The 25,950-nt window shown below is 34.8% G+C and overlaps 11 protein-coding genes and 1 non-coding gene across 12 annotated transcripts; 6 read left to right on the top strand and 6 right to left on the bottom strand.

Moving 5' to 3' along the window:
• Positions 1–995: 995 nt before the first annotated feature.
• On the top strand, positions 996–1,835 carry NAEGRDRAFT_31262 (uncharacterized protein; the record flags this gene model as incomplete). The annotated part of the gene is made up of 2 exons (XM_002680603.1): positions 996–1,515; positions 1,561–1,835. Coding segments are annotated over 2 exons (795 nt in total), but the record flags the coding sequence as incomplete, so codon positions are not given.
• Positions 1,836–3,005: 1,170 nt separating this feature from the next.
• NAEGRDRAFT_35738 (uncharacterized protein) lies at positions 3,006–3,881 on the bottom strand (the record flags this gene model as incomplete). Its single annotated transcript, XM_002680468.1, has 2 exons — positions 3,006–3,614; positions 3,765–3,881. 2 exons carry the CDS (start codon positions 3,879–3,881, stop codon positions 3,057–3,059), a joined length of 675 nt encoding a protein of 224 aa, XP_002680514.1. The 3' UTR covers positions 3,006–3,056.
• Positions 3,882–4,044: 163 nt separating this feature from the next.
• On the top strand, positions 4,045–5,325 carry NAEGRDRAFT_64310 (uncharacterized protein; the record flags this gene model as incomplete). The annotated part of the gene is made up of 1 exon (XM_002680602.1): positions 4,045–5,325. One exon carries the CDS (start codon positions 4,045–4,047, stop codon positions 5,323–5,325), a length of 1,281 nt encoding a protein of 426 aa, XP_002680648.1.
• A 111-nt stretch (positions 5,326–5,436) lies between these two features.
• On the bottom strand, positions 5,437–7,294 carry NAEGRDRAFT_64309 (uncharacterized protein; the record flags this gene model as incomplete). Its single annotated transcript, XM_002680467.1, has 2 exons — positions 5,437–6,445; positions 6,552–7,294. The coding sequence occupies 2 exons, from the start codon at positions 7,292–7,294 to the stop codon at positions 5,437–5,439; spliced, it is 1,752 nt and encodes a 583-aa protein (XP_002680513.1).
• A 212-nt stretch (positions 7,295–7,506) lies between these two features.
• NAEGRDRAFT_64308 (FBOX domain-containing protein) lies at positions 7,507–8,909 on the bottom strand (the record flags this gene model as incomplete). Its single annotated transcript, XM_002680466.1, has 2 exons — positions 7,507–8,461; positions 8,590–8,909. 2 exons carry the CDS (start codon positions 8,907–8,909, stop codon positions 7,507–7,509), a joined length of 1,275 nt encoding a protein of 424 aa, XP_002680512.1.
• Positions 8,910–9,009: 100 nt separating this feature from the next.
• On the top strand, positions 9,010–9,083 carry NAEGRDRAFT_t148. Its single transcript has one exon. It is a non-coding gene; the product is annotated as a tRNA-Thr (tRNA).
• Positions 9,084–9,303: 220 nt separating this feature from the next.
• On the bottom strand, positions 9,304–11,068 carry NAEGRDRAFT_78740 (uncharacterized protein). Its single transcript, XM_002680465.1, has 2 exons — positions 10,707–11,068; positions 9,304–10,656 (listed from the first exon to the last, which is right to left on the bottom strand). Exons 1-2 carry the CDS (start codon positions 11,063–11,065, stop codon positions 9,324–9,326), a joined length of 1,692 nt encoding a protein of 563 aa, XP_002680511.1. The 5' UTR covers positions 11,066–11,068; the 3' UTR covers positions 9,304–9,323.
• Positions 11,069–11,244: 176 nt separating this feature from the next.
• Positions 11,245–11,967, top strand: NAEGRDRAFT_78739 (uncharacterized protein; the record flags this gene model as incomplete). Its single annotated transcript, XM_002680601.1, has 1 exon — positions 11,245–11,967. One exon carries the CDS (start codon positions 11,245–11,247, stop codon positions 11,944–11,946), a length of 702 nt encoding a protein of 233 aa, XP_002680647.1. The 3' UTR covers positions 11,947–11,967.
• A 685-nt stretch (positions 11,968–12,652) lies between these two features.
• Positions 12,653–18,642, top strand: NAEGRDRAFT_78738 (phospholipase D1). Its single transcript, XM_002680600.1, has one exon. It carries the CDS (start codon positions 12,691–12,693, stop codon positions 18,616–18,618), a length of 5,928 nt encoding a protein of 1,975 aa, XP_002680646.1. The 5' UTR covers positions 12,653–12,690; the 3' UTR covers positions 18,619–18,642.
• NAEGRDRAFT_78737 (acyl-CoA synthase) lies at positions 18,637–21,939 on the bottom strand (the record flags this gene model as incomplete). Its single annotated transcript, XM_002680464.1, has 4 exons — positions 18,637–19,755; positions 19,811–20,582; positions 20,955–21,152; positions 21,285–21,939. The coding sequence occupies 4 exons, from the start codon at positions 21,937–21,939 to the stop codon at positions 18,681–18,683; spliced, it is 2,700 nt and encodes an 899-aa protein (XP_002680510.1).
• A 416-nt stretch (positions 21,940–22,355) lies between these two features.
• Positions 22,356–22,730, top strand: NAEGRDRAFT_64303 (uncharacterized protein; the record flags this gene model as incomplete). The annotated part of the gene is made up of 2 exons (XM_002680599.1): positions 22,356–22,514; positions 22,587–22,730. The coding sequence occupies 2 exons, from the start codon at positions 22,356–22,358 to the stop codon at positions 22,728–22,730; spliced, it is 303 nt and encodes a 100-aa protein (XP_002680645.1).
• Positions 22,731–23,715: 985 nt separating this feature from the next.
• On the bottom strand, positions 23,716–24,852 carry NAEGRDRAFT_64302 (uncharacterized protein; the record flags this gene model as incomplete). The annotated part of the gene is made up of 3 exons (XM_002680463.1): positions 23,716–24,048; positions 24,288–24,302; positions 24,403–24,852. 3 exons carry the CDS (start codon positions 24,850–24,852, stop codon positions 23,716–23,718), a joined length of 798 nt encoding a protein of 265 aa, XP_002680509.1.
• Between the last annotated feature and the right edge of the window lie 1,098 nt (positions 24,853–25,950).

Raw genomic sequence — 25,950 nt, 5'->3', positions numbered from 1 at the left:
GTTTCACTGGAATGTCGTGTCCATCTTTTGATGATGTGGTTATGGACAAAGTTCCTAATGGATTCTATACGATTCGACCTAATCAGATGAAATATTGTGAGAAGAGGTATTTCTGTTATGGTGGAGCTAGACAGTTGTGTCCTCAAGGTTTTCAATGTCCATTCGATGGTATGACTAAACCACTTTCGTGTGAAATTGCCAGTGACGAAAGTGATTTAAATTCATATTCAAATCTTGGATGGAAAACTCCACGAGGATCAGAAACTTGTTTCTCCTCAGGAAGTGAATCTCCCCAACCTTGCATCAACGGTACCATTTGCATCACTCCTTATTTCCCGCCTCTTCCAATCTCTCCTGGCTTATTCTTACAAGATAACCAAATTAAGGAATGCTCAATTGGAGAATATTGCAATTTAGGAAGATTTGTGGAGGGAAATAGATCTGTTTTAGCATGTCCAGAGAATACCTACTGTGAAGAGCCATCCATTATGGAGCCAACTATTTGCATTCCTAATGAAACTGTGTCTTTATATTGTCCACCTGGAACCACCGATAGAAATCCATGTCCAAAAGGTTTTTACTGTCCATCACCAAGTACAAAGATAGATTGCCGATTGACACAATATTGTGATGTTGGATCCTATGTCCCATCTCCATGTCCAGCGGGTTACTATTGTTCCACTCCGATTGAGAAGAAAAAATGTCCGCAAGGTCATTACTGTACAGTAGGAACTGTCCTTCCAATTGCATGTCCACTCTTTTCCAATTGTCCAGAAGGTACCAAATCCTTTGATGGATATGCTATTGGATTCTTGATCGATTTATCCATTATTGGGCTTGTAATTCTGACCTATTTCATTTATTCCATTTCCAGAAAGTTTTGGATCAAGAAACAAGAAGAAAAAAGAATGGAAGAATTTATTAAGAGAAAGTTGGCGCACATTACAGAAAGTTCCTACGTTCAAACTGTTCCCAAGTTGACCGTTTCACAAATTATGAAAGGACTTTACAAAGATGTAAAGGCGGAAATTTCATTTGACAAATTGTCACTTGATTTAGTTTCGAATAACAAACGAATTTTGCATAATTTGAATGGAAAGTTTCGACCTGGAAAGTTAACTTGTATTATGGGACCAAGTGGAAGTGGAAAAACAACTCTTTTATCAGCAATTTTAGGAAATGCCAGTTATGCAAATGTGAGTGGTGACATTTTTGTGAATGGCGTCAAGTCATCAATTAAGGAATTTAAAAATATTACAGCATTTGTCACACAGGAAGATTGTATGTATAGAGAATTGACTGTGGAGGAGTGTATTTATTTTTCCGCTCGTACTAGATTGAATTTTCCAAGTAAGGTAATAGATCAGATAGTAAACGGAGTAATTCAAAATCTGGATTTGGATCATATAAGACATTCTCTTATTGGTGATGAATCAAAGAGAGGTATATCAGGTGGACAACGTAAGAGAGTTAGCATTGCAATGGAATTGGTTACTTGTCCTTACATTTTATTCTGTAAGTTTAGTTTTCATGGTTTCTTCTAATTTTTATTCTACTTAGTGGACGAACCTACTAGCTCACTAGATGCATACAGTAGTTTTGAAGTTGCCAAATCCATGAAAGACATTGCAGAGAGTGGAATTACAGTAGTAGCTGTGTTGCATCAACCCAGATTCGAAATCTTTCAAATGTTTGACGATGTTGTTCTTTTGGGAAATGGTGGACGAATCGTTTACATGGGCGAATCCAATCAAGTATTGAACTATTTCGAGAAACAACTTTCTCTGATTCCTCCTCCATATGTTAATCCAAGTGATTTCCTATTAGATGCAATTTACGATCCAGAATTCACTTATCAATCACAAATTGAGAGAACTGGAATTCCGGTGGAAGTTTTGTCATGTAAGGAAATGTTTGAGATTTGGGAAAAATTTGTGACCATTGAAGATCGAGTCAACACACCATCAATTAAGATGTTACAACAGGAGGAAAAGGCCAGAAATCAAAATTCGCTCATTCACTTTTACATGTGTGTGAAAAGATCTTTCACTTTGAAAATTCGTGATTTTGCTTCGTTTTTCATTGATTGCTTGTTGGTTTACATTGGTGGATTGAGTTTAGGATTGATTTATTTGAAGGATGCTTATATTGGTCCATTGCCAGTTGATATAATCAATACGTGTCCATCCCCAATTAGGAAAATCTGTGGCTATCCTTTAAACAATCCAATAATCAATGTTGCAAGTACTGTTCCTTTGGTTTTAGGATTATGTGGAATCATGTCTTCACTTGGAACCTTTGGAACCAAATCAGTTCAAGTAATTTTCAAGAAGGAACGTTCAAGTGGTTTGTCCGTTTTTGCCTATTTTATTGCAAAGAATTTAGAACAGATTCCAAATATGGTATTTGGACCGATTGTCTTTCTTTCAATATTCTTTTCATTGTACTCTCCAACTGCCTCATTCTGGGAGTATTATTTAATTCTATTCCTTTTGCATTTTACGACATTTGGCATTGGAATGCTTGTCAGTTTAACTATCAAATTGGAATTAATTCAATTGGCAGGTGCCATTTTTGTGTTAGTGTTGCAATTAGTGAGTGGTTCTAGACCTACACTTGCTCAGATGAGACAGGAGGTTCCTCCATTGTATTGGTTAAGTTTCGTCTCATATATTCGATACGCACAAGAAGCTCTCTACATTATGGAAATTAGAAACTATATGAACATTTTCGATATTCAATCTTCGTTGGATTTATTCGATTACAAAATTGAAGATTTGAATTTATGCATTGTTTTGATTCCAGTATTTGGTATCTTCTTTCGAATAGTTTCATTGATAATTATTTATCAACAAGATGAGGAGTCTTTGACGAATTTAATCAAGGGAAAAGTTTCTTACTACTCTAATTGGAATAATATCAAGAAACTATTTAAAAAGAAACAAGACTTGGAACAAGCTCCATTATTAAACTAATCACAAACTGCCATTAAATCTCAATAAATTGTAAACGGAATTACAATCAATAGTTTATAGTATAAAAGCTGCTCAATAATATTAAACAACATTGAATTGATAAGTTGGAGTAACATCTTCCACACCAAATTCCAAAACATCTCCAGAATTAATTTGAGAAACACCTTCTGGAGTACCTGTCAAAATAAGATCATCCTCTTCCAAAGTCATTACTTGACTGATTGCCTCAATAGCTTGAGGTACATTATAAATCATATCATTAGTAAATCCACGTTGTTTAACTTGTCCATTAATCTTAATGAAAATTGTCAAATTCTTCAACTTTCCATCTTGTACAAGATTTGTCGATTCAATCATTTCTGAACCAATTGGACAAAAATCATCAAAACCCTTTGCAACAGTCCATGGCTTTCCATTCTTCTTGGCCTTATTTTGTAAATCTCTAGCTGTCAAATCCAAAGCAACAAAGAAACCCTTCACATGTGAAAATGCATCTTGTTGTGAAATGTTCTTTCCTCTCTTTCCAATCACAACTCCCAACTCAACTTCATGATGAACATCTTGAGTGAGATGAGAAATGGATGAAATGTGAATTGGATTTTTGCCATCCTTTTCATGAACAACAATTGAAGTGGTTGGCTATTAATATATTCAGCATTATTATCATCATCATTATTTTCATCATCATCATTATATTCCGATCAAGATATTTTCAATAATTCCGATCATCATCAAATAATTTAATATTATTTAAATTAATTCCATGATCGGAATTTGAAAATAACGAACCTTTAAAAAGAATTCTGGTGATGAAGGAACAGCTCCTTGCATTTCCTTTGCGTGTGCTTCATAGTTTTTCAAAAGACAAACAATCTTACGTGTTCTAGCAGTAATGGTTTGCATCATTTTTTTTGTAAAGTTTTTCAATTTTTTATTTATGTGTTGCATAATTTAACACTTGGTGTCGAATTCTGCATCCTATTCAACCTTTGTGTCATTGAAATAGTTACATAAAGATCTCTGATGGATTGTCACAAGCGCTCCACTTTACAAAACTCAACATTAAAAAATGAGAGTACAAGCGAGCTGTGCAAGCTGTTTGGAAGAGGAAGAAGAATTACCAGCCACACATTGTTGTTCTTCTTGCTCGTTGGCCCTTTGCACCTATCATGCTAAAAAACATGAAAGAAACAACCATGTTGTTATTCCAAATAATTCTAAACTAGACGAAAGTTACAATCCTGTAAACACAGCTCCATTGTGTAAAGATCATTTTATTCCGATCAATTGTTTTTGCAGTAATTGTAAAATGTTGATTTGCTCATCATGTGCTGTTAGTTTACATTCAGCACATCAAGTTTCGTTAATTTCAGAAATTGAAGCAACTGTAAAAAAGGAAACAGTTGATGAATTGCAAAAGTTTATCATTAAGTCTGAAGAATGGAGTCAGAAACATCAATTGGATGAGAATAATCTTACTGAATGCGTTACAAAAGTTAGAGCTAGAGGTGAAGAGTTGAAAAAGCAAATCCATTCGAAACTTGACGAATTAATGAATGATTTGAAGAAAAGAGAACAACAATTATTGGTTGATCTAGATGAATTGGTGGATAACCAATGCAATATTGTAACATCTATTCGAAATCATCATGAAATAGTCGAAGATTTGAAAAGAGAATTAACAAGCATTTTGTCAATGAATGGATATACATTGATGGAGAGGAAAATTAACAAATTTAAACAAACTATGGATAGTTTCGAATTGATATCAACACAAGTTGGAAATTTTATTAGCTTGGAAAATATTGACAAGTTCAATATTGAACAATTTGAAACTAATGAAATTTCTAGCAAAATTGGCAAGATTGGAAAAATCGTAAAGATTTTACCATTTCCAACTGTCAAGCATTGTTTTGCAAATGGAGAGAAAATATTGGAGGTTTTCAAAGATAATTGGAATATTTACAAAATTTCGCCTGAAATATTTAACGTAGAAGACAGGAAAATTCGCAATATCAAATTCAAAGTCCACCAATTAGTTCAAGGCTCCAATACATGGTGCATCATATTTGGAATTGTGAATTCTTCATCACGACTTGACACTTATTTAAGTGAAAATGGTTATGGTTTGATATTTCTAAATGGGCAAAAGTCATGTTCGGGCAAAGGAACGCCATTTTTATCTCCTATGAAAGTTGGAGATGTAGTGGAAGTTATTGTACAGAATAATTCACTTTTATTCTCAATTAATGGTGATGATCCTAAAGTAGCATTTGATAATTTACCAAACTTTGAGTACACTTTTGGTGTTTCTATTTGTGCTAAACACGCCAAATTGGAAATTATTTAATAAACATTAGTTTAAGAGATAAAAAACAAGAAACAGTTTGTAAAATAATAGTTATTTTCATTCAATTTTAACTTCACACAAATACTTTGCACAAATACAATATTGTGACATTTAAGCATCATGAAGAATGAATGTGTGATAAATAACACTGAAAATACTACTAGCAAAACATGTAACACCAATTGTAAGGACAATAATACATATAACCTTAACAACTGCTCTGAATAGACCTGTCCTATTACTGCAGCATCCTTTCCAAGGGTCCAATTTCAAGAATAAGGCAGGTGGAATAATGTAGGCCAATGATGTTGCAGAAACACCACCACAAAGATCTGAGAACATTCCAAGGTCAGTAACTCCCAATCCAACACCACAAGCAATTGCAACAATACTCAATGTGACAATCACATGGTAAGTTTCTCTTCTCCACTTGGTCATATTAATCCAAACTGAAAACTTTGGAAAGATGCTTTCAACAATGGTCTTGACACCATCACGAGGCATGAATAATGCAAAAGGTACTGAGAGTGCAATGTCCAAAATCAAGAGTAAACGAGCAACAATTGCCAATCCATATGAACGTGGTAATAAATCCAAAATGTTACCCTCTGTTAAATTCTTATCATAAAAGAGGAAATACCCTGACAAGCCAATTGCAAAAATGGTGGCCATAGTTAAAAAGACAACTGTGAAAACGACTGTGTAAAATCTAGTCCTTGTTGGTCTTCTCATTTCACCAAAACAGTGAAAGACAATATCATGAGAAACATAAATAAAGGATAAACCAGCAATGGATGATAAAAATTGCGGATGGACAAAATTGTAAGCATCTGATGGACTAGGAATGGATCTATATCCGAAAATTGACTCAAACATAATAAGTCCAGTAATAATCAAGACTGAACTAACCGAAATAAATGATGTAAAGGCAAAACTCGAAAGGTTTTTCATTAGTGCAATAGGAATCAAAAATGCAGTCAAGTACAACAAGATTGCAGTTCTACTAATGAAAATATTAGGAACATCATCAAATAAATATAATAATAAATCTCCAGCAACTTCTCCAAACATAATGTACATGCCACAAGCTCCTCCAAAATTGAAAATAAATATGAATATACTATATTTCATGCATGTTTAAAATGCATTTTCATGAATATTATTCAAAAGTTTCAGAAATTATGTGAAAATTAAACTTGAGTACATTAACATGCAAAACAACATACCATGTCAAAATTGTACCAGGTTTACCATATGCCTTCTCTGCAAGACTAGCCAAACTCGTTTTTAAATGTCCTCTCGACATTTCATATAACAAAATCAAAGTAAATGAAGTAATCATTCCAAAAAACGTTACACTAACAATTGACATCCAAACACCACTCTGAGAAATCATTTGACTCATAGACATGGTACCAGGTGACAAGATATCATTAATTAAATTGAAAACTGTCAAGAATAAATTAGTCTTTCTCGTAAATAATGGAAAATCCCTCTTTTTCCTTCTCTTATTTCCATTACCCTTCTTTAAAGCAAAATGTTCTTCATTAATTGAAAAGTTCAACTCGGAATTTTCGTTATCATCATCATGAAGTAAATCCCTTTCTTCTTCTTGATTTCCTTCATTGTTATTTCTACTAGTTTTAAACACTCCAGACCAAAGCCTTGCCAACGTTGAAGTCTTATCACTTTTATCTTCAAAATGTAATTTTCTCTCCCTTCTTTTGAAGGATTTAATCATGTCGCTCGACATGTCTTCATATCGTTTGACTATTTTAATATTACCTTGTTCCATTCCATGTTCTTCTTCTCTACTAGTAATATCATCATCATTGTTATTATTATTAATAGTATTAGAATTTAATAATATTGAAGGAGATGATGTTTCTCCTTCGGGATGACTCTGATGATAATAATAATTGCCATCATCAGCTGATGTGCCATACGACGTTGTTATTCCTTCTTGCATTCTCTAATGAAGAGTTTCATGTATGAATAAAAGTTTCAAAATAAATGTTGTGCAATTTTTTTTAACTTGTTTTTCAAGAGTCGGAGTTAGGCGGTAAAGGAAGAATTAAACTCCTACAAGGGCAACACTTTAAAAGATGCGATGACCATGTTAGTAAGTATTGTAAAATAGTTGAAATTTGTAGATGAAATTATTGGGAGCACATTTAATTTTCAGTAATCTTCAAATCCTAATTTTCGTTTCCATTCTCGAATATTCTTAAAGTATGGATTGAATTTTGAGGTCAATTCATCAATGCTATCATTGTGTTTCACATAGCAGAATTCAAAACATTCCAATCTACCCAAATCTCCATCTCTATTCAAAGCACTTTGTAAAATTTTCTTGATATTTGAAACATGAATAGAATTTGATCCTTGTAATAAATCATTCCTGTGAAGTGAGAGAATTTTCAAATTTCTCATTGGAACAGAGAGTAGGGTAGAGGTTATTTCTGCAGAGGGACCTGTTCTGGTAACATTCAGATATTCCAATTGATTTCCAATACTTTTTAGAACTAGTTTGCAAGTTTCTTCATCGACAAATGTTGAGATGGAGAGACCTTTCAATTTTTTGAAATGTTGTAAGTTTGCAACGACCTTACTATTGAATGAACTGGCAGCGTAACCATCCTCTCTAAAATTCAAATTTAGAAATATCAATTGTTCTTTGCATTTTTCATTGGAAAGAATATCTGAAATTATTTCACTGTCTATTGCAGAATAATTTTGTGGAGAATCAATGTTCAATCCTTTCAATGTATTGCACTGCTTTCTCAAAAATTCCCTGAATTGTTTAGTTGTGCAATTTGGTCTTTTGAACACAAATACTTCCAAGTTGGGAAAGAATGGAAAGTTCTTTTCTACGTTTCCACTATCCCAAGATCTGTAACCTCCTGCAAGAACTAGACGTTTTAGATGTGTACATGTATCGGCAATTTTACATAAACAACTCAATTCTAATCTTGGCACATAACTCAAATCCAAACTTTGTAAATTAGTTTGAAAAGTAATCAATTCTAAACTATCACTTGTCAATAATCTACAGCCACACAAACTTAAATGTTTGATATTTGGAATGAGTGATACCACTCTTGCTAAAACTTGATCGTTAACATAGAGAGCAGCACTATATAGCGATAACATATAATCATTTCATACATTCAATTAATTAATTAAACCAATTAATTATATAATCATTCGATCAAAACATGTATCCAATTATTAATAATTCATCATTCCAATCATAAAACCAACCTCTTACTCTCCTTTGAAATATCAATAACTGTCAAATGTTTCCAACACAATGAATTAAATTTCTTACAAACACGTGAGGTGTTAAATAAATCAGAAAATGGTAAAAACTCGAAAATATACTTGATAGCATCAAGTGGTAGATTGGACCAAATATTTTCTGATCCGAATAAATCCTCCGAACAATCTAATTCGATGGCACTTGTTTGTTGATAGATGGAATTGTAAATGTTTCGAGCCGATTCAGACGATTGATTGGTGCTAGATTGGATTTGCTCCATGTCATTGTCTGCTTCATCATCCAAGCTCAGTGATTGACCCATTTTTTTCTTTTTGAAAAGTTCATAAGTTCTTCCCTTTCATTTGAAGTTCGAATATCAAATAGTGTTATCATAACAAAACTTTTGTTAAGATGAACATGAAGCCTTCCTAGCTCAGTTGGCAGTAGCGCTGTCCTAGTAAGACAGAGGTCTTGGGTTCGATTCCCAAGGGAGGCATATTTTTAGGCATTTCTCAATCGTTGCATCATTATTAAGGAATTTTTACAAGTAGATGGAAAATTGCTGTAACATTCTAACACAATTCAAATGAACATGGATTGACTCAGGCTGAGCATATTCATGAAAGTGGATTTCAGATCTTTTTACAATTCCATACAATAAGTTTATGAAATATTTCTAAGATTTTCATTTAAGAAAATAACAATCACATATGCCTGCTGTGAATCATGTTTTTGTTTATTCTTGCAAGCGTTTTACATTAATCAAAATTCCTGTTAATTTGAAAAGGGAATAACTTGGATAGTATTCATCATTGTATTCTCCTTCCCAGGACTTCTCCTTACTTGCCTTTGTTGTAAGGTCAATACCTTTCACTTTTAGACCACACAAATCCAACTCTTCTTCTAATTCATTTGGATCTTTAATGTTCTTCTCATCAATTAGATTACTTGCCATGTTATGCATTTCAAAATCATATTTGCTTTTGGAAGTAATGTCAGATTGGTCTGATATTATTACTGAGGATGCATTTTGTTCGCTATCTCTGGATTCCATTACAAACTTTAAATTGCTTACTGAAACAAACTCTGGACCACCAAAGAGTGCAAGACAAGTTTCAAATAATTCCTTGTCAGACCCTAAAAGGAAAAAGTTTTCATCATAAAAATGATTCAAAATAATAACCTCGTACTTGTTTTCAAGATTCTCTTTCACTGCGGAAATCATTTCAAAAGTTGATTTGTATTTCTTTTTGTAAGAGAAATCGAATTTCAGCTTCTCTTTCACCTCCTTAATTGCTTTCAAAATAGCAAGCTTTGCCTCTAACTCATTCTTCTGTTTTTCCAAATTAAATTCCAATGGTTTCGATATCAATGATAGCTCTGCACTCTTCCATGGTTCTTGTTTGTTTGAATATTTGATTTCATTCGATATGGAATTCTTATCAAATGGTGACAAGAGACCCCAATATTTGAATTCACTATCAATCTTTTCCTCTTCACTAGGATCAAAATTGAATGGAAAATCTAAATGATCTGCTTGATTGAAAATTGGCAAGATGAATCTCTTGAATATGTGGGGGTCTTGGGATGGAAATTTAAACACACGAATACCATCCTTATTGATTTCAACGTCACTTGCCATTTCCGTATTTATGAGTGTGTACAGCATGGAATCAGTAAAATTACCAATATTTTCTACACTCATATTAAAAGCTTCATCTCCTACTTGAACAATGACGGAACCTTCTAACTTGGTCTTGTTGGATTCCCCAGAGAAAAACTTTTCTGCTAGTTGTTTTTCATAATTTTCATTCTCTTCGAATAACACTGCAGACTTGATGACAAACTTGGTGTTTTTAGTGATTTCTTCAGCAGTGTGTTTGATTTGATGAAGAAACAAGACACATTTTCCTAACTCTGGCTCAATGGTAACGTCTTCATCCTCAAAAACTGTTTCTCCACCCTCAAAGTCATCATTCAAATAAATCAAAACTGTAATAAAGCTTGGATGTCCCTCTATATTTCTTCCAGAATCAATATGAGAATTAAAAAATTGTCCCTTCTTGTATCTGTATAATTTCCAATTGCTATCAATCTTTACAGGATTAAATTTAGAAACAGAGTTTGCAAGCATCCTACCATTTTCTTAATTGCATCCTCACACTTTACAAAAACTTTCTTGGATAGCTCTTCATCATTTAATTCAACCTGTTCACTGTTTCTAACTTTCTTGTTTCCAACATTCTTCTTTCGAGAGGAATTTCCAACTTCTGATTCTTCGAAAGTGTAATCGTAACTTTTTCTAATCTGTTCTTCACAGTCAGCCTTACTTAAAAGTTTCGGAATGGAAACAATTCCTTCAGCCAGTGAGAAATATTGTAACTTTTCATCAGAGTCTGTTGATAGATCAGCCGATCGGCTTTTGGCTTCTTCCTTGTTCTCTGATGAAGAACGTTTGGTCTTTTTACTTGGAGGCATTTTTTTCTGTTGATTATTTCTAGTTTTTAGGAGATTTTTTAATACTTTACAACGTTAATCTCATCAACCAGTCTTTTCATATTGTTATGCATATGATGGTACAGTGTATTATGTGTTATTTGAATAATTGTTGAACTCATTGTAGCTCCAAACTATTAAACAAGAATTGTTGAAAAAAAATGAGCTCCTCCACTACCACCACCACAAAAAAGCCAGTCATTCAAATTAAACTCTTGAAAAATAATGCCCTGATTCCCCTCTCTAAAAAATCATCATCATCAGCATCATCGGAAAATGTTTTTAATAGAAAATTAACAGAAAATGATAAGAAGGAATTGGACATGTTTTTAAAGGTTCTCTCTCCTATTGAGCCTCTTAAATTTACAATTTCTATAATTTCCGATAATTCAACAATGGGTATTCCTAATAGAGTGGTTGGACAAATTGTTCATACTTTTGAATCAAAGAAGGATAATACATCGGTATCGAATGTTGATTCTATTAATTTATTACCTGCTTTGGATGATGTTGTTTCACACTTGGATAATTGTTTTGTTTCCGAAAAGGAACAATTCTTACAAATTCCAGTTAAGGCATACAATATTGGACAAGAATATAGTTTACGTCTCGAGTTGGGAGGAAGAAGTACTGGTGCTGCTAAATCAACAGTTGCTGCTCTTCCTTTCGAAGATATTATTGTTACTTTGGTCAATCAACAACAACAACAACCAAATGAACAAACATCATCCAATACTCCTTCAAAGAATGATAAAAAGAAAAAACCTTCCGAACAAGAAGTCATGATGAAATTACTTTTGGAACAAGAGGATGCAAACGAAAAGAAGAAACAATCCAAGAAAGGAAGCTCCAAGAAAAAGTAAAGAGTACTAAATTTTCATTTCACCTCAAAATCTCAAATTGACAATTCATCTTTTATGTTGAACGACTCACAATCCTATCACCAAACAAGAGCAACGCTCTATTTTGTAATGTAACACCTTTTTGATATTTTACTCAGAGTATTAATAGTTGGTTGTTTTCTCCACACTCGATCTTTTGCTCTACCACGTTGAGAGAGGTTGTGTCTTCATCGACTTGATGTTCCTTCCTTCTTCTGTGAGTGTTTCGATAATTTCTCTCAAAGAAAAAGCACAAACAATTTGGTGGCTCAGTTTAAACTCCAACTCAAATTGTTCTAAACTTGCACATTTAAAGACTTCGTAAGAATCATTCCGATCATCTGTTACCATTCGTGAGGTGGAATTGATAAGAACTTTTCATACGCAAAATATAAAAAACTATCTCGAGATTAATTGCTGGCTGACGGGAGCTACAACAACGCAGCAATTTCTCTCTTCACATTCCCATTATAATTGACCACCTAATAATTTCTCGAGAAAGAAATTATTCGAAAGTATTAGAAAGTGGCTCAAACAATTTTGACAACATTTAGAGTGTACAAAGATAATCCATTCCCATCAGAACTTGATGATGCAAAATAATATCATCAAGTTAGCACCATACCTTTTCCATCATCATTTCTAATAATTTAATTTCTAATATAATTATTTAGCTAAACATACAACCAAACAAACAACAACAAACATAATAATATCATCATCATAATGGGAAACAAACACTCCCACCATTCCGATCCTTCCATCAGCAATAGCAATATCAAATCACACCAACCAATCGATCTTTCACTTTCCAATAATTCACAACAACAATTACCTCCCAATCATCATCTCTATCATGAGGTCGTTCATAATGAGGAGGCAGATGTCTATCTTCCCAAACATTTATTAGATTCATTAAAACAACAAGCAAAGAATGGAACACTCACTGCGAGAACTAGCAATAACAATGGAACATCAACAACAGGAAATGTTAATACTACACCAAATTCTACAACTACACCTAATACGGCGAATACTCCTCGGTCAACTGGTGCTGGTAAAGTGGGTCATCGTAGAGAACCATCATATTTGAGTACAGGAAATGGAGGTGGCCATGAAACAGTTCCTCCAATGGAAATTGTCTTGACCATGACGAATAATAATGAGAAATCACTCTCAGCTACCACTCCACGTACAAATTCAAAGAATACTCCAAGAAACAAAACTTTGGGATTTTCCTCATCTTCATCTTCAAAGGAGGAATTGAAATTGCCAACATCAGCAAATCCAGGTCAATCAAGATCTGGTTCTGGAGGTAATGTGATGCAAGCTGTGAATAGGACCAAGTTTAGAATGGAGAGAGATTTACAGAACAAATCTTGTTTTACATTGGACGAATTCAAGTTATTTAAGGGAATTTTTCTCAGTTTTTGCAACTTGTGTTTTCAACAATCTCATTCTCATCAAACAATGCAAACACCGAGAGGAAATACACAGGAACAGTGGAAGAATGGTCAAAAGAGAGATTCCGTCTCATCGACCATGTCAAATTCATCTAGTATGGCCAGTATTAATGGTGCAACTCCTGGAAAAACTATCTTGAGACAGGCATTGTTGGCCTCCTCTGTTTCATATTATGATATTCATCAGCTGTACTTGGCACAGGGAGAATGCCATCAATTGCTTTTCCAACATGGAAAGGTTGTGAACAAGACGAGAACAAAATCAAATTCATTGCATTCCCATTATCAGGCAACACCATCGACTAGTAATGTTCAGGCAACATCACAACAAACAGGTGTACCATTCCTCCAATCAAGTTTAGATAAGAAGACTTCTCCACCACTCCTTTCAACTTCCCCAAATAATGCTTCTTATGCCTCTCCTCCACAAACAACCTTCATTCCTGCAACTGTACCACCTCTCTCATTAACAAACAATTCTGCCTCAATGACTCTTTCTAATATTGAGGATATGGATTTGGAATTGGTGGAAAAATTTGTCTTTGATGCTGTTTATAGAGCAGTCACTGATGGACATTTGGCAAATGAGCATAATCACTATCACCATCATCATCAGTTCATTCTATCGGCAGATTCTTTCGTGTTGACGTTCCAGAGATTCATCTTGTCACTTGCTGCTGCATCGATTTCAATCCGTGATGGCCAAGTTTATGCACAAAAGATGAGTAGATTATCAATGAGTACTGTCTTTTCAGATAACGATTCTGATATTGAAGAGCATGAGCAATTGAAAAGAGAAGCACTTTTGAGAGAAAGATCCTCACTTGTTTTTACAATGCTCGATTTGGATGGAGACGAGTGTTTGTCACGAGAAGATCTATTGACCTTTTTGATTGCTATGGACAGGTTGAACTTGTTAACACTGAAAAGAACTAAAGGCATGTTAGCCTCTGCTAGGAAAATGCTCTTCTCTCCACGAAGTACAAACAATATATCTGATCTGGATACATATTCTGATGGAGGAATGTCACCTGTGAATTCTGAGAAAACCAAAGGAAAGAAATCTGTAGAGGAAGATGACAATAATGAAGCATTGAGCAGTTCACTGCTCACCTCAGCAGTTGCTCTATCTTCAGAGCATGTGGAAATTATCAAATTGGATGGTTTGACCACAACAGAGAAATTCAAATTATTCGAAACACTTGTCGATCAATTCTTTGATTTTTCATATAACCAGAGAAAGAATTCAAGTCTCTTGAATCTCAAATCGGCTTCCAGTTTAACATTGACGAGGGGAGAATTTTTCGATAACAGCCAAATATTCGACGATGTCTTTCTGAATGGTTTGGGAGTTTTCGAAACCTTCTTCATTCCAATTATGAAACCTGTTCATGAATTCCTTTCCAAATCCAAAGATGCCTATGAAATTAGTGGCAAGTTGAAGAATATGTTCTCTCAGCAAACCTACTTTTGTGAAATTAAGGGCTCCATGATGTTCCTCTACGATGTTGATCCATCAACAATGACAGGAGAAAATTCCGACATTCATTCCAAATGTATAGAAACTATTGATTTGAGAACTTGTGTGAAAGTAATCAATGAAAAACAAGCAGAGCTCATCACACCTCCCACCACTCCGTCCTATGCAGTTCACACGAATGGAGGAAATAATGAACGAAAGAAACGATCCATTATGAATTCACGACATTCAGGCGATGGTGATGAAATGTTCCAGGACTCCCTCAATCCACAAAGCCCTGCCTCTCCCTCCACGAGCATGCCAACAAGTGTCACAACTGCGGCTTCAACCCAACAGAGCTCTTCACCAAACTTGAATGGTGGCAAACCAACATTTTCCTTCTCAACTACTCCTTACTTCTCCTTCCTAACCTTACAATCAGCTTCCCAACCAAACGTAGGCTCTCCAAGCAATACAGCATTTGTTTCAGTTTCGAGTAATTTCGTAGCTAAGAAATTCATGTTTATGGCTGATGAAAATGAACAGAAAGTTGCATGGCTTTTTACGCTCTTCATGCAAATTACTCAGGCAACTGAGCTCAATAACAGATTCCACTCCTTTGCACCAGAGAGAGACAATGTCAAAATCAAATGGTACGTCGACGGAAAAGATGCATTCAGAGATATTGCCATTGCCATGGACAGAGCAAAGGAAGAAATTTTCATCTCTGATTGGCTCCTCAGTCCTCTCATGTATCTCATTAGAGGCGATGCTCCTAGAGTTGCTGAATCTCGTTTGGATATTCTGATTAAAAATAAGGCAGCTCAAGGTGTAAAGATTTACATTATTTTGTGGAAGGAGACTTCAGTGGCTGGTTTGAATCTTGACACGAGACAAACCAAAAAGTATTTGAGAAGTCTCTTCCCTCGAAATATTTACGTCTGCAGCCATCCAAAGAGATACCCTATCAATTTTACACATCATCAAAAGATTGTTGTGGTTGATCAATCGGTGGCATTCATTGGAGGATTGGATTTGGCTTATGGAAGATGGGACGATCACCATCATTCACTAACTGATGACAATCACACTGCCCTCAAATTCCCTGGAGGTGACTATATGAATCCTAATCTTGTACCATCGACTAGATTTGAAGACAAACTAGCTCACTTTAAAGATACCTTCGATAGAGAGTTCATTCCAAGAGAACCTTGGCATGATGTTCACTCAATGGTGAGTGGATTGTTGGCAAGAGATGTTGCACTTAATTTCATTGAAAGATGGAATCAGCACACAAAGGCAACACCTTCAACAGCTCTCCAATTGAAAACTGTCAAGAAGAATCCTCTCTTTGAGTATTACAAACTCCAGAATGCATCTCTTGCTAGAAAGGAAAAGATCAAAAAGAGAAGATTTGCAGGCATGCCTACTAATCTGTACAATAATATTTCTAACATTCAAAATACTCCTAGACGTCTCAAACAATTCTTCACTCAGCAGTACAATACTCCGCCAAGTATTCAGACAGAAGATACTGCCACCTTAATGAACAAGGCACCAGGTAGTTCTGGAAATGCCAATACCAGCTCACCACTGATGATTCGTGATGAGAATGTTACTAATCAGGACGGTGTGCAGGTATCTTCCAGTAATGCTCCTCACTTGGATAAGAATGTGGTCGGTTCTCCAAGAACCTCTCAGTTCGAAAGCAGAATGGAGGGTGTAAGAGCAAGAACCAAGAGTTGGTTCGAGAAACACAATCCAAATCAACTCATTAGAAGAGGAGCTGAAAGAGAACGACACAAGGACGTTGAAAGAGAAAAGGAAAAGGAAGAAAAGATTATGAAGGAATTTATGAAAGAAAAGAAGAGAGAAGAAAAGAAAAGGGAAGAAAAGAAGAGCTCAAAGGAAGAAAGTAAATATGTCGAGGAAATTTCCTGTCCTGATGATGAAGGATTCGTATGTAACGCCCAAGTTGTCAGATCCATTTCTAGATGGAGTGGAGGAAATGATACAGAACAATCGATTTATCTATCCTATTTACACTTGATTGAGGAAGCTCAACACTACATTTACATTGAGAATCAATTCTTCATAGGAGGCACTGCTGGAAGTCCTGTCAAGAATGCCATTCCACTATTCATAGGCAGAAAGGTTGTTGAAAAGATGAGAAGAGGAGAGGTATTCAGAGTTTACATTGTTGTACCTTCACATCCTGAGGGAGATGTTGCTATTGCATCTGTTCAACAATTAATGAAATTCCAGTACAAGACCATTAACAGATCTTCCACTTCTCTCTTCAATTACATCAAACAGGAGTATCCACAGGCAACTGAGGAACTCATTGAACAGTATATTGTCTTCTTTTGTTTGAGAAATTATGGATTTATGAATAATAATGACCTCATGAAATATTATCAAGCAGCTACTTCAGTAGATGATGATGATGATTCAGGTGATGATAAAATATTCGATGACAAGTGGAGAAAGCCAAACTATGACATTTCCTCTGATGAATATACCTCTGATGAAGATAAAAAGAAGAAAAAGAAGAAACGTAAAAAGACTGAAAGCTCATTTGTTGATAAGATTCCAACTGGAAAGAGAGCAGTTACTGAGCATGTCTATGTTCACAGTAAGGTTATGATTGTCGACGATAGACATACAATTATTGGAAGTGCAAATATCAATGACAGATCCATGTTAGGAAATAGAGATAGTGAAATTGCTGTTGTGATTTCTGACAAGTCATTTACCACTTCCAAGATGAATGGAAGACCATACAGAGCTGGTAAATTTGCTCACTCTCTCAGACTCAGATTGTGGAAGGAACATTTGGGACTGTTCCCAAAGAAGAAGGAACAAAAACTATTAGAGAAACACATTCAAGAAATCAGCTCAATGGAATCTGAAGAGGATTTGAGAGCTTCCATGGATACCACCCCTGACCAGATTAATCATTTGGTTCCTCCTCCTCCAACAACTACAGCTGGTCGTTTGATGGGAACCAATATGGCAAAGATTTTCCACTTTGATCGTTCTCAAAATTTATCAGGAACAAAGACCAAGTTGGAATTGGAATTGGAAGAACATGAAAGAAAAAGAAGTCAAATTGAAGATCCAATCCATAATGAAACACATAATATTTTAATGACACTCGCCAAGAAGAATACAGAAATTTATGATACTGTATTTACTGATATAATAACTGACAGATACAAGACAATTGAAGAATACGTAGCAGCTAGATCAAAAACAGCAATTTTCGATACAGTATTGGATAAAACTCCTACAAGTAATGAAATTGCAAAGGATGATAAGGTAATGGTTGTTTCAAAGAGTCAATTCTTAGATGACGTTGCTTCTCCACTTTCTGCAGGACAACCACAACAGCAATCTTTTGAGGATGATCATGAACATCACATGATTTTGAGCCCTTCGAGAGCAGTTCTCAAATTATCAAAGAAAATTCATGACATTTGCAATAGTGCAGTTAACACCACTGATGTAGTGAGCCAGGTCAATAACAGTGAAGCAGCCACACCCAATGAAGCTCAAACTGTCACTGATCCAGCAGCATCTGCTCTAGCAAAGACAGAAGTAGAAAAACGAAAGCTCCTTAAAAAGGTGAATGGTTATCTTTGTTTATTCCCTCTTAAATTTGCTGAGGAAGATCAATTCAAGAAGACCATGACATTGGCAGTTGCTGTAGATGATGTTGTGTTCTTATAAAATTTATCTTTGCTGTTTCATAATAATTTACAAGTATTTTTTAATAGTTTACAAAGTAACAATTACTTTTTCAATCCTAATTTGTCTGTTGCCCAATCACGCAATACAAACTTTTGAATCTTTCCTGTAACAGTCATTGGGAATTCATCCATAAACATGACATATTTTGGAATCTTGTAGTGAGCTATTTGTCCTTGACAGAAAGCTCTCAATTCTTCTTCAGTTAATGATTTTCCACTCTTCAATATAATACAAGCACAAATTTGTTCTCCGTATTTCTCATCAGGAACTCCAACAATTGCAACATCCTTAATATTTGGATTCATGTAGAGGAAATTCTCAATTTCACGTGGTACAATATTTTCACCTCCTCTAATGATAATATCCTTAATTCTTCCTTCAATGCTACAGTATGGTCCATTTTCATCGGTTCTGAATACGGCAATATCACCAGTCTTCATCCATCCATTTTCAATGACTTTCTTAGTGGCTTCTGGTTGATCCCAATAATATTTCATAACCAAATATCCTCTCACTTGCAATTCACCTTGAGTTCCAAATGGGACAACCTTTCCAGTTTCTGGATCCACAACTCTTGCTTCAACATGAGGATGGATTCTACCAACTGAGGTGGTACGAACTTCCAAACTATCATTAATATGTGTATTGAATGAGTAAGGAGATGTCTCAGTCATACCATAAACATTAATCAATTCTCTCAAATTCATTTCATTGATACATCTTTTCATGAGTGGCATTGGACACAAAGCACCAGCCACAATACCTGTACGAAGGGATGACAAGTCATATTTCTTAAAGTTTGGATGTTCCAATTCAGCAATAAACATTGTTGGAACGCCATGAAGAGCTGTGCATTTGTATTTGTGAACTGCTCTGAGAGTGGCTTCAGGATCAAATCCAAAGCTTGACAAGACAATTCCACAACCATGAAGGGAGAAGGCCAAGAATCCCAAATTTGAACCAAAACAATGGTAAAATGGAACACACAAGGCCAGTTTGTCAACTCCAGTCTGCAAATTCATTGCCTTTCCAACAAAATATGAATTATTTACAATGTTAAAATGTGAAAGGGCAGCTCCCTTTGGTAATCCAGTTGTTCCAGATGTAAATTGAATACTAATTAAATTTTTGGAAATGTTAAATTTCACACTTTAAGATCTGCACTACTTACTTTAAAGTATCATTACAATTATGCTTGGCTTTCATCCATTGTTGATGAGTCAATCCTTTTGGAATGGACATGTTCAACAATTCATTTGTAAAATCAATCATTCCAGGGAAGAAAGCTCTAGATGGAGAACAGTAGAAAATATGTCTCAAATGAGGTAATGCTTCAGATTCAACAGTTGGCACTTGCATTTCATCTGAATAAGCATGTTTTCCGCCATTTTGATTCACATTTCTATCCAATCCAGGACACAAATCATATAACATTTGAACATAATTAGTTCCCTTATATTCTGGAACAATAATCAAACCCTTGCATTGTACCAAATTCAAAGCATGTTGCAATTCATGCTTTCTATAAGCAGGATTAACATTTACAACAATCAAACCCAACTTGGCAGCTGCCATCAACACAATTGACCATTCATGTGAATTAGGCATCCAAATTCCAATACGATCCTCCTTCTTATATCCCAATCTATGAAGAGCATTAGCAAGTTTTAAACTCTGCTCATGAACCTCTCTCCATGAAAAGGTCTGATCCTGATTTAAATTATGTTCGGAACCACTAACTTGCAACAATGGATGAGAATCCATCTCATAGACACGTTTCTCAAACAATTCAAACAAGGTTTCATGAATGAGTGGTTCCCTTGTCGATCCCTTGATATGACTCACCTGTTGATCAACAATCAAAGGCTTGTTATCAACAAGAAATTGATGATGATGACCAAAGGAAGATTCAACAATTTGTTGTGTCGAAAATTGTCTTTTTTCTGTTAATGTATTTTTCATCTTCATCTGATGATGATTCTTATTATTGATCAACAACAGGTTCATCAGCTGTTGTTGTTTATTGGCCTCTTGTGTTGGTTGGCAGAGGATTCTTCCCAAGATCTTTCTCTTCATTTTTTTTGTCCGTGAGTTGTGTGTACGGTTCGAAGGCAAATTTGGTGATTTTTGTAAACTTTAGAGCAAGATGTGGAAAATTTGATGGAGTAATGGAATGCCAAATGGGAAATAGGTTAAAAAAGATGACAGCTGCTTGGTAATATTGTAAATTGTTGAAATATTTAATGTATGATACAAGTAGATGTGGTGTGTGGCAGTGAAGGTAATATTGAGAATGATTCAATGATTTTATAAACTGGATTTGATGAGAGAGCCTCCATCGATGGCAATGATATTACCAGTCATCCAGGCAGATGCAAGACTGGAAAGAAAGAGAGTAGCTCCAACAATGTCAGATCCTTTGGAAACTCTTCCAAGAGGAATATTTTCCATAATGTGATCTCCAAAGTCTTCAAAGGTTTGTTTTGTCATTTTGGTAAAGAAGAATCCACAAGCTGTAACATGATATCAGCAGAAATTAATTTAGAAATGTAATTAATTTTAAAATAATATTCCAATAAATCAAGTGTGAAATAATTTGTAAAGTATTTGAAATTCAATAAAATTTTCAAAATCAAACAACATACCCAATGCATTGACAGCAATATGATCACTTGCCAAACGAAGTGCCAAGTGTTTAGTCAAATGATGCAATCCAGCTTTAGAAACAGAATATGCAAATGTATCCATATTAGGACAAGTCACTCCATTAATTGATCCAATATTCACAATTCTTGCTGGATTATCAATTGAGGCAGCATTTCTCAATTTTGGCAGTAACTTTTGAATCACATAGAAAGGTGTCTTTAAATTCAAATCCATAACCTTATCCCAAGCATGTTCAGGATAAGTATCCACTGATTCTCCCCAATTAGTTCCACTATTATTGACCAAGACATCAACCTTATCTTCAACAATTTGACTACAAAATGATTCAATTCCTTCCATTGTGGCCAAATCAGCCTGTAAAGCAACAAGTTTTGGAATTTGATCTTTTCCACTATAGTACTTTTTAACGAATTGATTCACTTGATCTTCAACTTGTTGGCAGGCTTCCTTCCTTCTCGAACAGACGTAAACTTTAGCAACTCCATTCATGAGAAAGCCTTGTGCAATGGCCAAGCCAATTCCTCTCGTGCCACCAGTAATGACAACAATCTTTCCCTTTACATTGAACAAATTATCGGATAGCATTGCTGTTGGTGATTCTGGTTTAGTATTAGCAGATGATGATGATGACATTTTTCAATAGTTAATTGTTTTCAATAAATTATAATGAAATTAAATTAATTAAATAAATTCGTGATGTGATGATCAAAAAAAAAGGATTTTGCTGTAAATTTTTTAATAATTTTAAAAAAAATATGAAGAGAGATGAAGAGGATGATTGTTATCGGACATGAAGGGAGGACTGTGTTGTTTAGTAGGCAATGAAGGTGGGTGTTAATTATTATTGATGGATCAATCTTAGGAGATTTACCAATAATTTGACATCATTAAAGAATATCGGAATATTGTTTTTTGTCTTCATGATGAATTGCCAAAATTCGGGTGAAACAATTGGATTGTTCAGTGGAAACCAATTAGAAGCCACACTGTTCTTAATTATACTACTATTTTAGATGCGACCACAAATATAAAAAAAAATTACACACAAGATGCAACAACGAGATGATGAACGTTTAATTACCTCGCCATCCAATGATCTGGCTCACCATACATCATCATCAAGTATTCAACATGATGAAGAGATGTGTACCTTATTCTTTTTCCTTGGATTTTTGATGAATATTGTTTGGATTGTGAATTTTGTAAAGGTAAGTTGAATGGTCTATTGTCCACATATTAAACTGCTCAATTAATGATCAATTAATGATTACATGATATAGTATCGTAATTCGGATAGTCCAACATGTAAAAAGTTGGCACTTGCTAGTATAATATTATTCGGGGTGAGCAGTGTGATTGCTTTTGGATTGGTTGCATTTGGACTGTATGTTGTCTTGACATGGAATCCAAGAGTCATTGCTTAATTGTGTAAATAAAAAGAAATGAATTATCTCAGTTATGAATTTGGATTTTCACAATCCCAAAATTTCCCATTTCCAGCTTATTGGTTTAGCATTATTGTTAAAGTGCGATCTTCGTATGGATTGAATGGATTGAAGATGCATGTTCTGATGTTAGTTTAAAATTCTTTGTTTGTAAAATATAGCTCATAAAGTTAAATTTAGTCCACGATTGACTCGGTTGATCAATAAAAGCTACTAATTATACTCAAATGGAACACATGTAAGGTAATATTGTATCTTCATTTCGATATCATTGCATCACATGCGAAACTGTAGTGTGAATTGAATCTGTTGCAAATCATGCTAAATAGATTGTTTCTCCTCCATCTCATGTGTTACGTTTAAAAGGAAGATAATTGGACACATGGAAGTTGTTGCAATGTGAAGGGACACATCTTCTTGTAGGGGGCGAACCATAATTGCAAGTTCTGATTTTCTTTTTGTTTTATACAAAACCAACTTGAAAACGTCTGAACCCTTAATGTATAATGTAGTGAGCATTCAGCAAGTTTAAGCAAATTGTTGAAGCAACATATTAAGGAATGCGACTAACTAGATATAGAATGTTAAAATAGTAAATATAACAATAAGCCATCTCTGATCGGCACTAGATTTTGTGGTGACCACTAGTTCATATAAAGAATTAAACTTCCAAATATAGAGATTGAAGGGTCCATTTATTTACTGTGATTTTCATTCATTACATTTTTAGGTCTTATTTAACACACACACTTGTTTAGCCTCAATAGACACACTGCTGTTTGCATTCATTGATCAAATCTATATGGAAATGCTTATCTCCTTAATTGAGGAATCGAGAGAGGAGAGTAATGACATGCTTCTGGTTGCATTCTCGTATGGTTGTCTGTTGTGCAGATTACATGATATGTTAACACTACTAACACAGCTAGCTGATCGATTTTTCACTGCATTATCCAATCTAAATTCAATGCTTGTTTCCTCTTCTTGATTTACCTCCAATCAAAAAGTACTTTTGCCTAGATCCTCCCTTAATTTGAGTCGAGTTTGATGTTATTTGTGTCAAATTTACATCGTCATATCGTTTAGTCTTCTCTGAAGGTGGAATATAACTCAGAAATTGTCTTTGTACTTGGGAAGGTTGTTTCTCCTTTACCTGTTTCACCTTTGTCATTTGAACTGTTGGATCTTCGAATGCTTTCAATAGAGTTGTCATACTTTCAGATGAAATGTACTTTTCAGATTCATCCTCTTCATTGACATAGTACCAAATACTCTTTTTCCTCTCCGCATTCGCTAACTATTCCACATAAATGCACATGTGACATGATTTGAAATACATGATTAGTAAAATGATGCATGCGTAAATACGTACTCTCTGATAAGGCCATCTTGATTTATACATTTCATAATATCTTCTTTTGAGAGTGGAAACACTGACATTGAGCATTCGTGCTGCCAATACTTGAGGAGCATTAAAATACTTTTTCTAAATAGCATCATGATTAGCTTGTTTCTGATGGATGGATATCTACTTACCATTTCATCTTTATCCTATATTCATGATTTTGAAAAGTAGTGTGGTGGTGATGGGAGAATACACATTTGTGCGAAGAGTTGTTGTAAGGAGGATCTCAATTGTATTTCAACTTACAATATTGATTCTATTGGACGATGAAGAAGTGTAATAGTTCTGAATAGGATCTTGACTGCACATTGAATTATTAAGATTCATACTGCTCATGATGCTGTTTTCTGATGAAAGAGACACACCTCCAACTCCAACTCCCATTCCATAAAATTCCTCACCACTATTAAATTCATTATTGATTGAGCCATGTTGATTAACATTTAGTGGATGTGTTTCTTGATAGAAATGATACTGCTGCTGATGATGATGATGATTCAAACATGCCACCTCTTCATCATTAAATTCAGAAGAGGAAATTGAGGAGGGACATGATGAGGCAATGGATGAAGAAGTGAAACTCCTATTGCTACAGTTGCTTGCACAAGTAGTCGATCGTTTCCTTATTAGCTTCCCACAGTCGTCAACGAATTGGTCAAGTGAAGCACCACCAGATGCACTAGTTCTAGATAACATAATATTTTGAGGGCAATAGCAGGCTGTTAACATGGAAGCAATTTTTACAACTTGTTTGACCTTTGAATAGTATTATGTATTGGTGTTGATGTTTGTTTGTTGGACAGCAAAAAACATAGCGCCTCACACATGGACATTGTCAAATAGAGCCAATTTCCAACTCTGTTACTATAATTTTCCTTCCTTATCTCTTCCTTATAGAGTTGATCACACATGTTATCAATGATGCTTTAAGGGGCCTTCTTTACACAATTAAGGCGCAAACATCTTGGCAACAGTTTAGAATTGAACCCTTTTTGTTCCCACACTCGTCGACGGCTATCGTACCGATCTATATATACAGTGATTATTAACTGTTGACTTGTATGGATATATCAAGGGTCCTTTAATGGCTAAGGTCCTTAGCAATGAAGCTATCTGTTTTTGTCTTCCAATTGTGAATGTATTATTAGACAACATTCTAATTGTAGTTATTAAGGGATGCACATGAGTAGCTGCTCCTCAAAGGAATTGTGGGAGTTGGGAGAGATATACCTTTCCAACAGGAGAATTGCTTATTCTATAAGAAATGAAACCGTATGGTAATACAGTACGACCGAATTTTGATATGATCAAATTGGAAACTGAGCAGTGTTACACTCCTTCAAGTTTCAAGTAGCTAGCTCTTTACGGTGATTCACCATAAAACCAGCAATTCTTAACACTATCCCAATCAACTCCATTGGAGTGCTCGCTTAGTCTATTAATATCATCAAGTAAAAAAGAAAAATCCACATGAATATTTGCATCCATTAAGCAAATAGTAACAAGGCAGGTAGCACATTAAGAGGTTGATATTTGGTTTAGGTTAGATAAGAAAAATTTTCATCTTGCTAGTTATTGATACATATTATACACATTGCATGGTGTAATTTCATTCTCATTCATCAACAACATTGACTTGGACATGTTGTGGCATTGGCCAGCACAAGTAAGGAAACAAGTTCAAAAAAATGGTTTACGGCAAGTGCTTGGATATTGTGTGAATGGATCATAAATAATTTGGTTGGAGGAAATTGAGGACAAGAATTAATTAAGGATGGAGGTATTGGATGCATG

The sequence above is a fragment of the Naegleria gruberi genome (assembly GCF_000004985.1).
Source record: "Naegleria gruberi genomic scaffold NAEGRscaffold_9, whole genome shotgun sequence".
NCBI lineage: Eukaryota > Heterolobosea > Eutetramitea > Acrasida > Naegleriidae > Naegleria > Naegleria gruberi.
The sequence above is the reverse complement of the archived record's forward strand: the minus strand, read 5'-3'. Positions and strand labels throughout refer to the sequence as shown.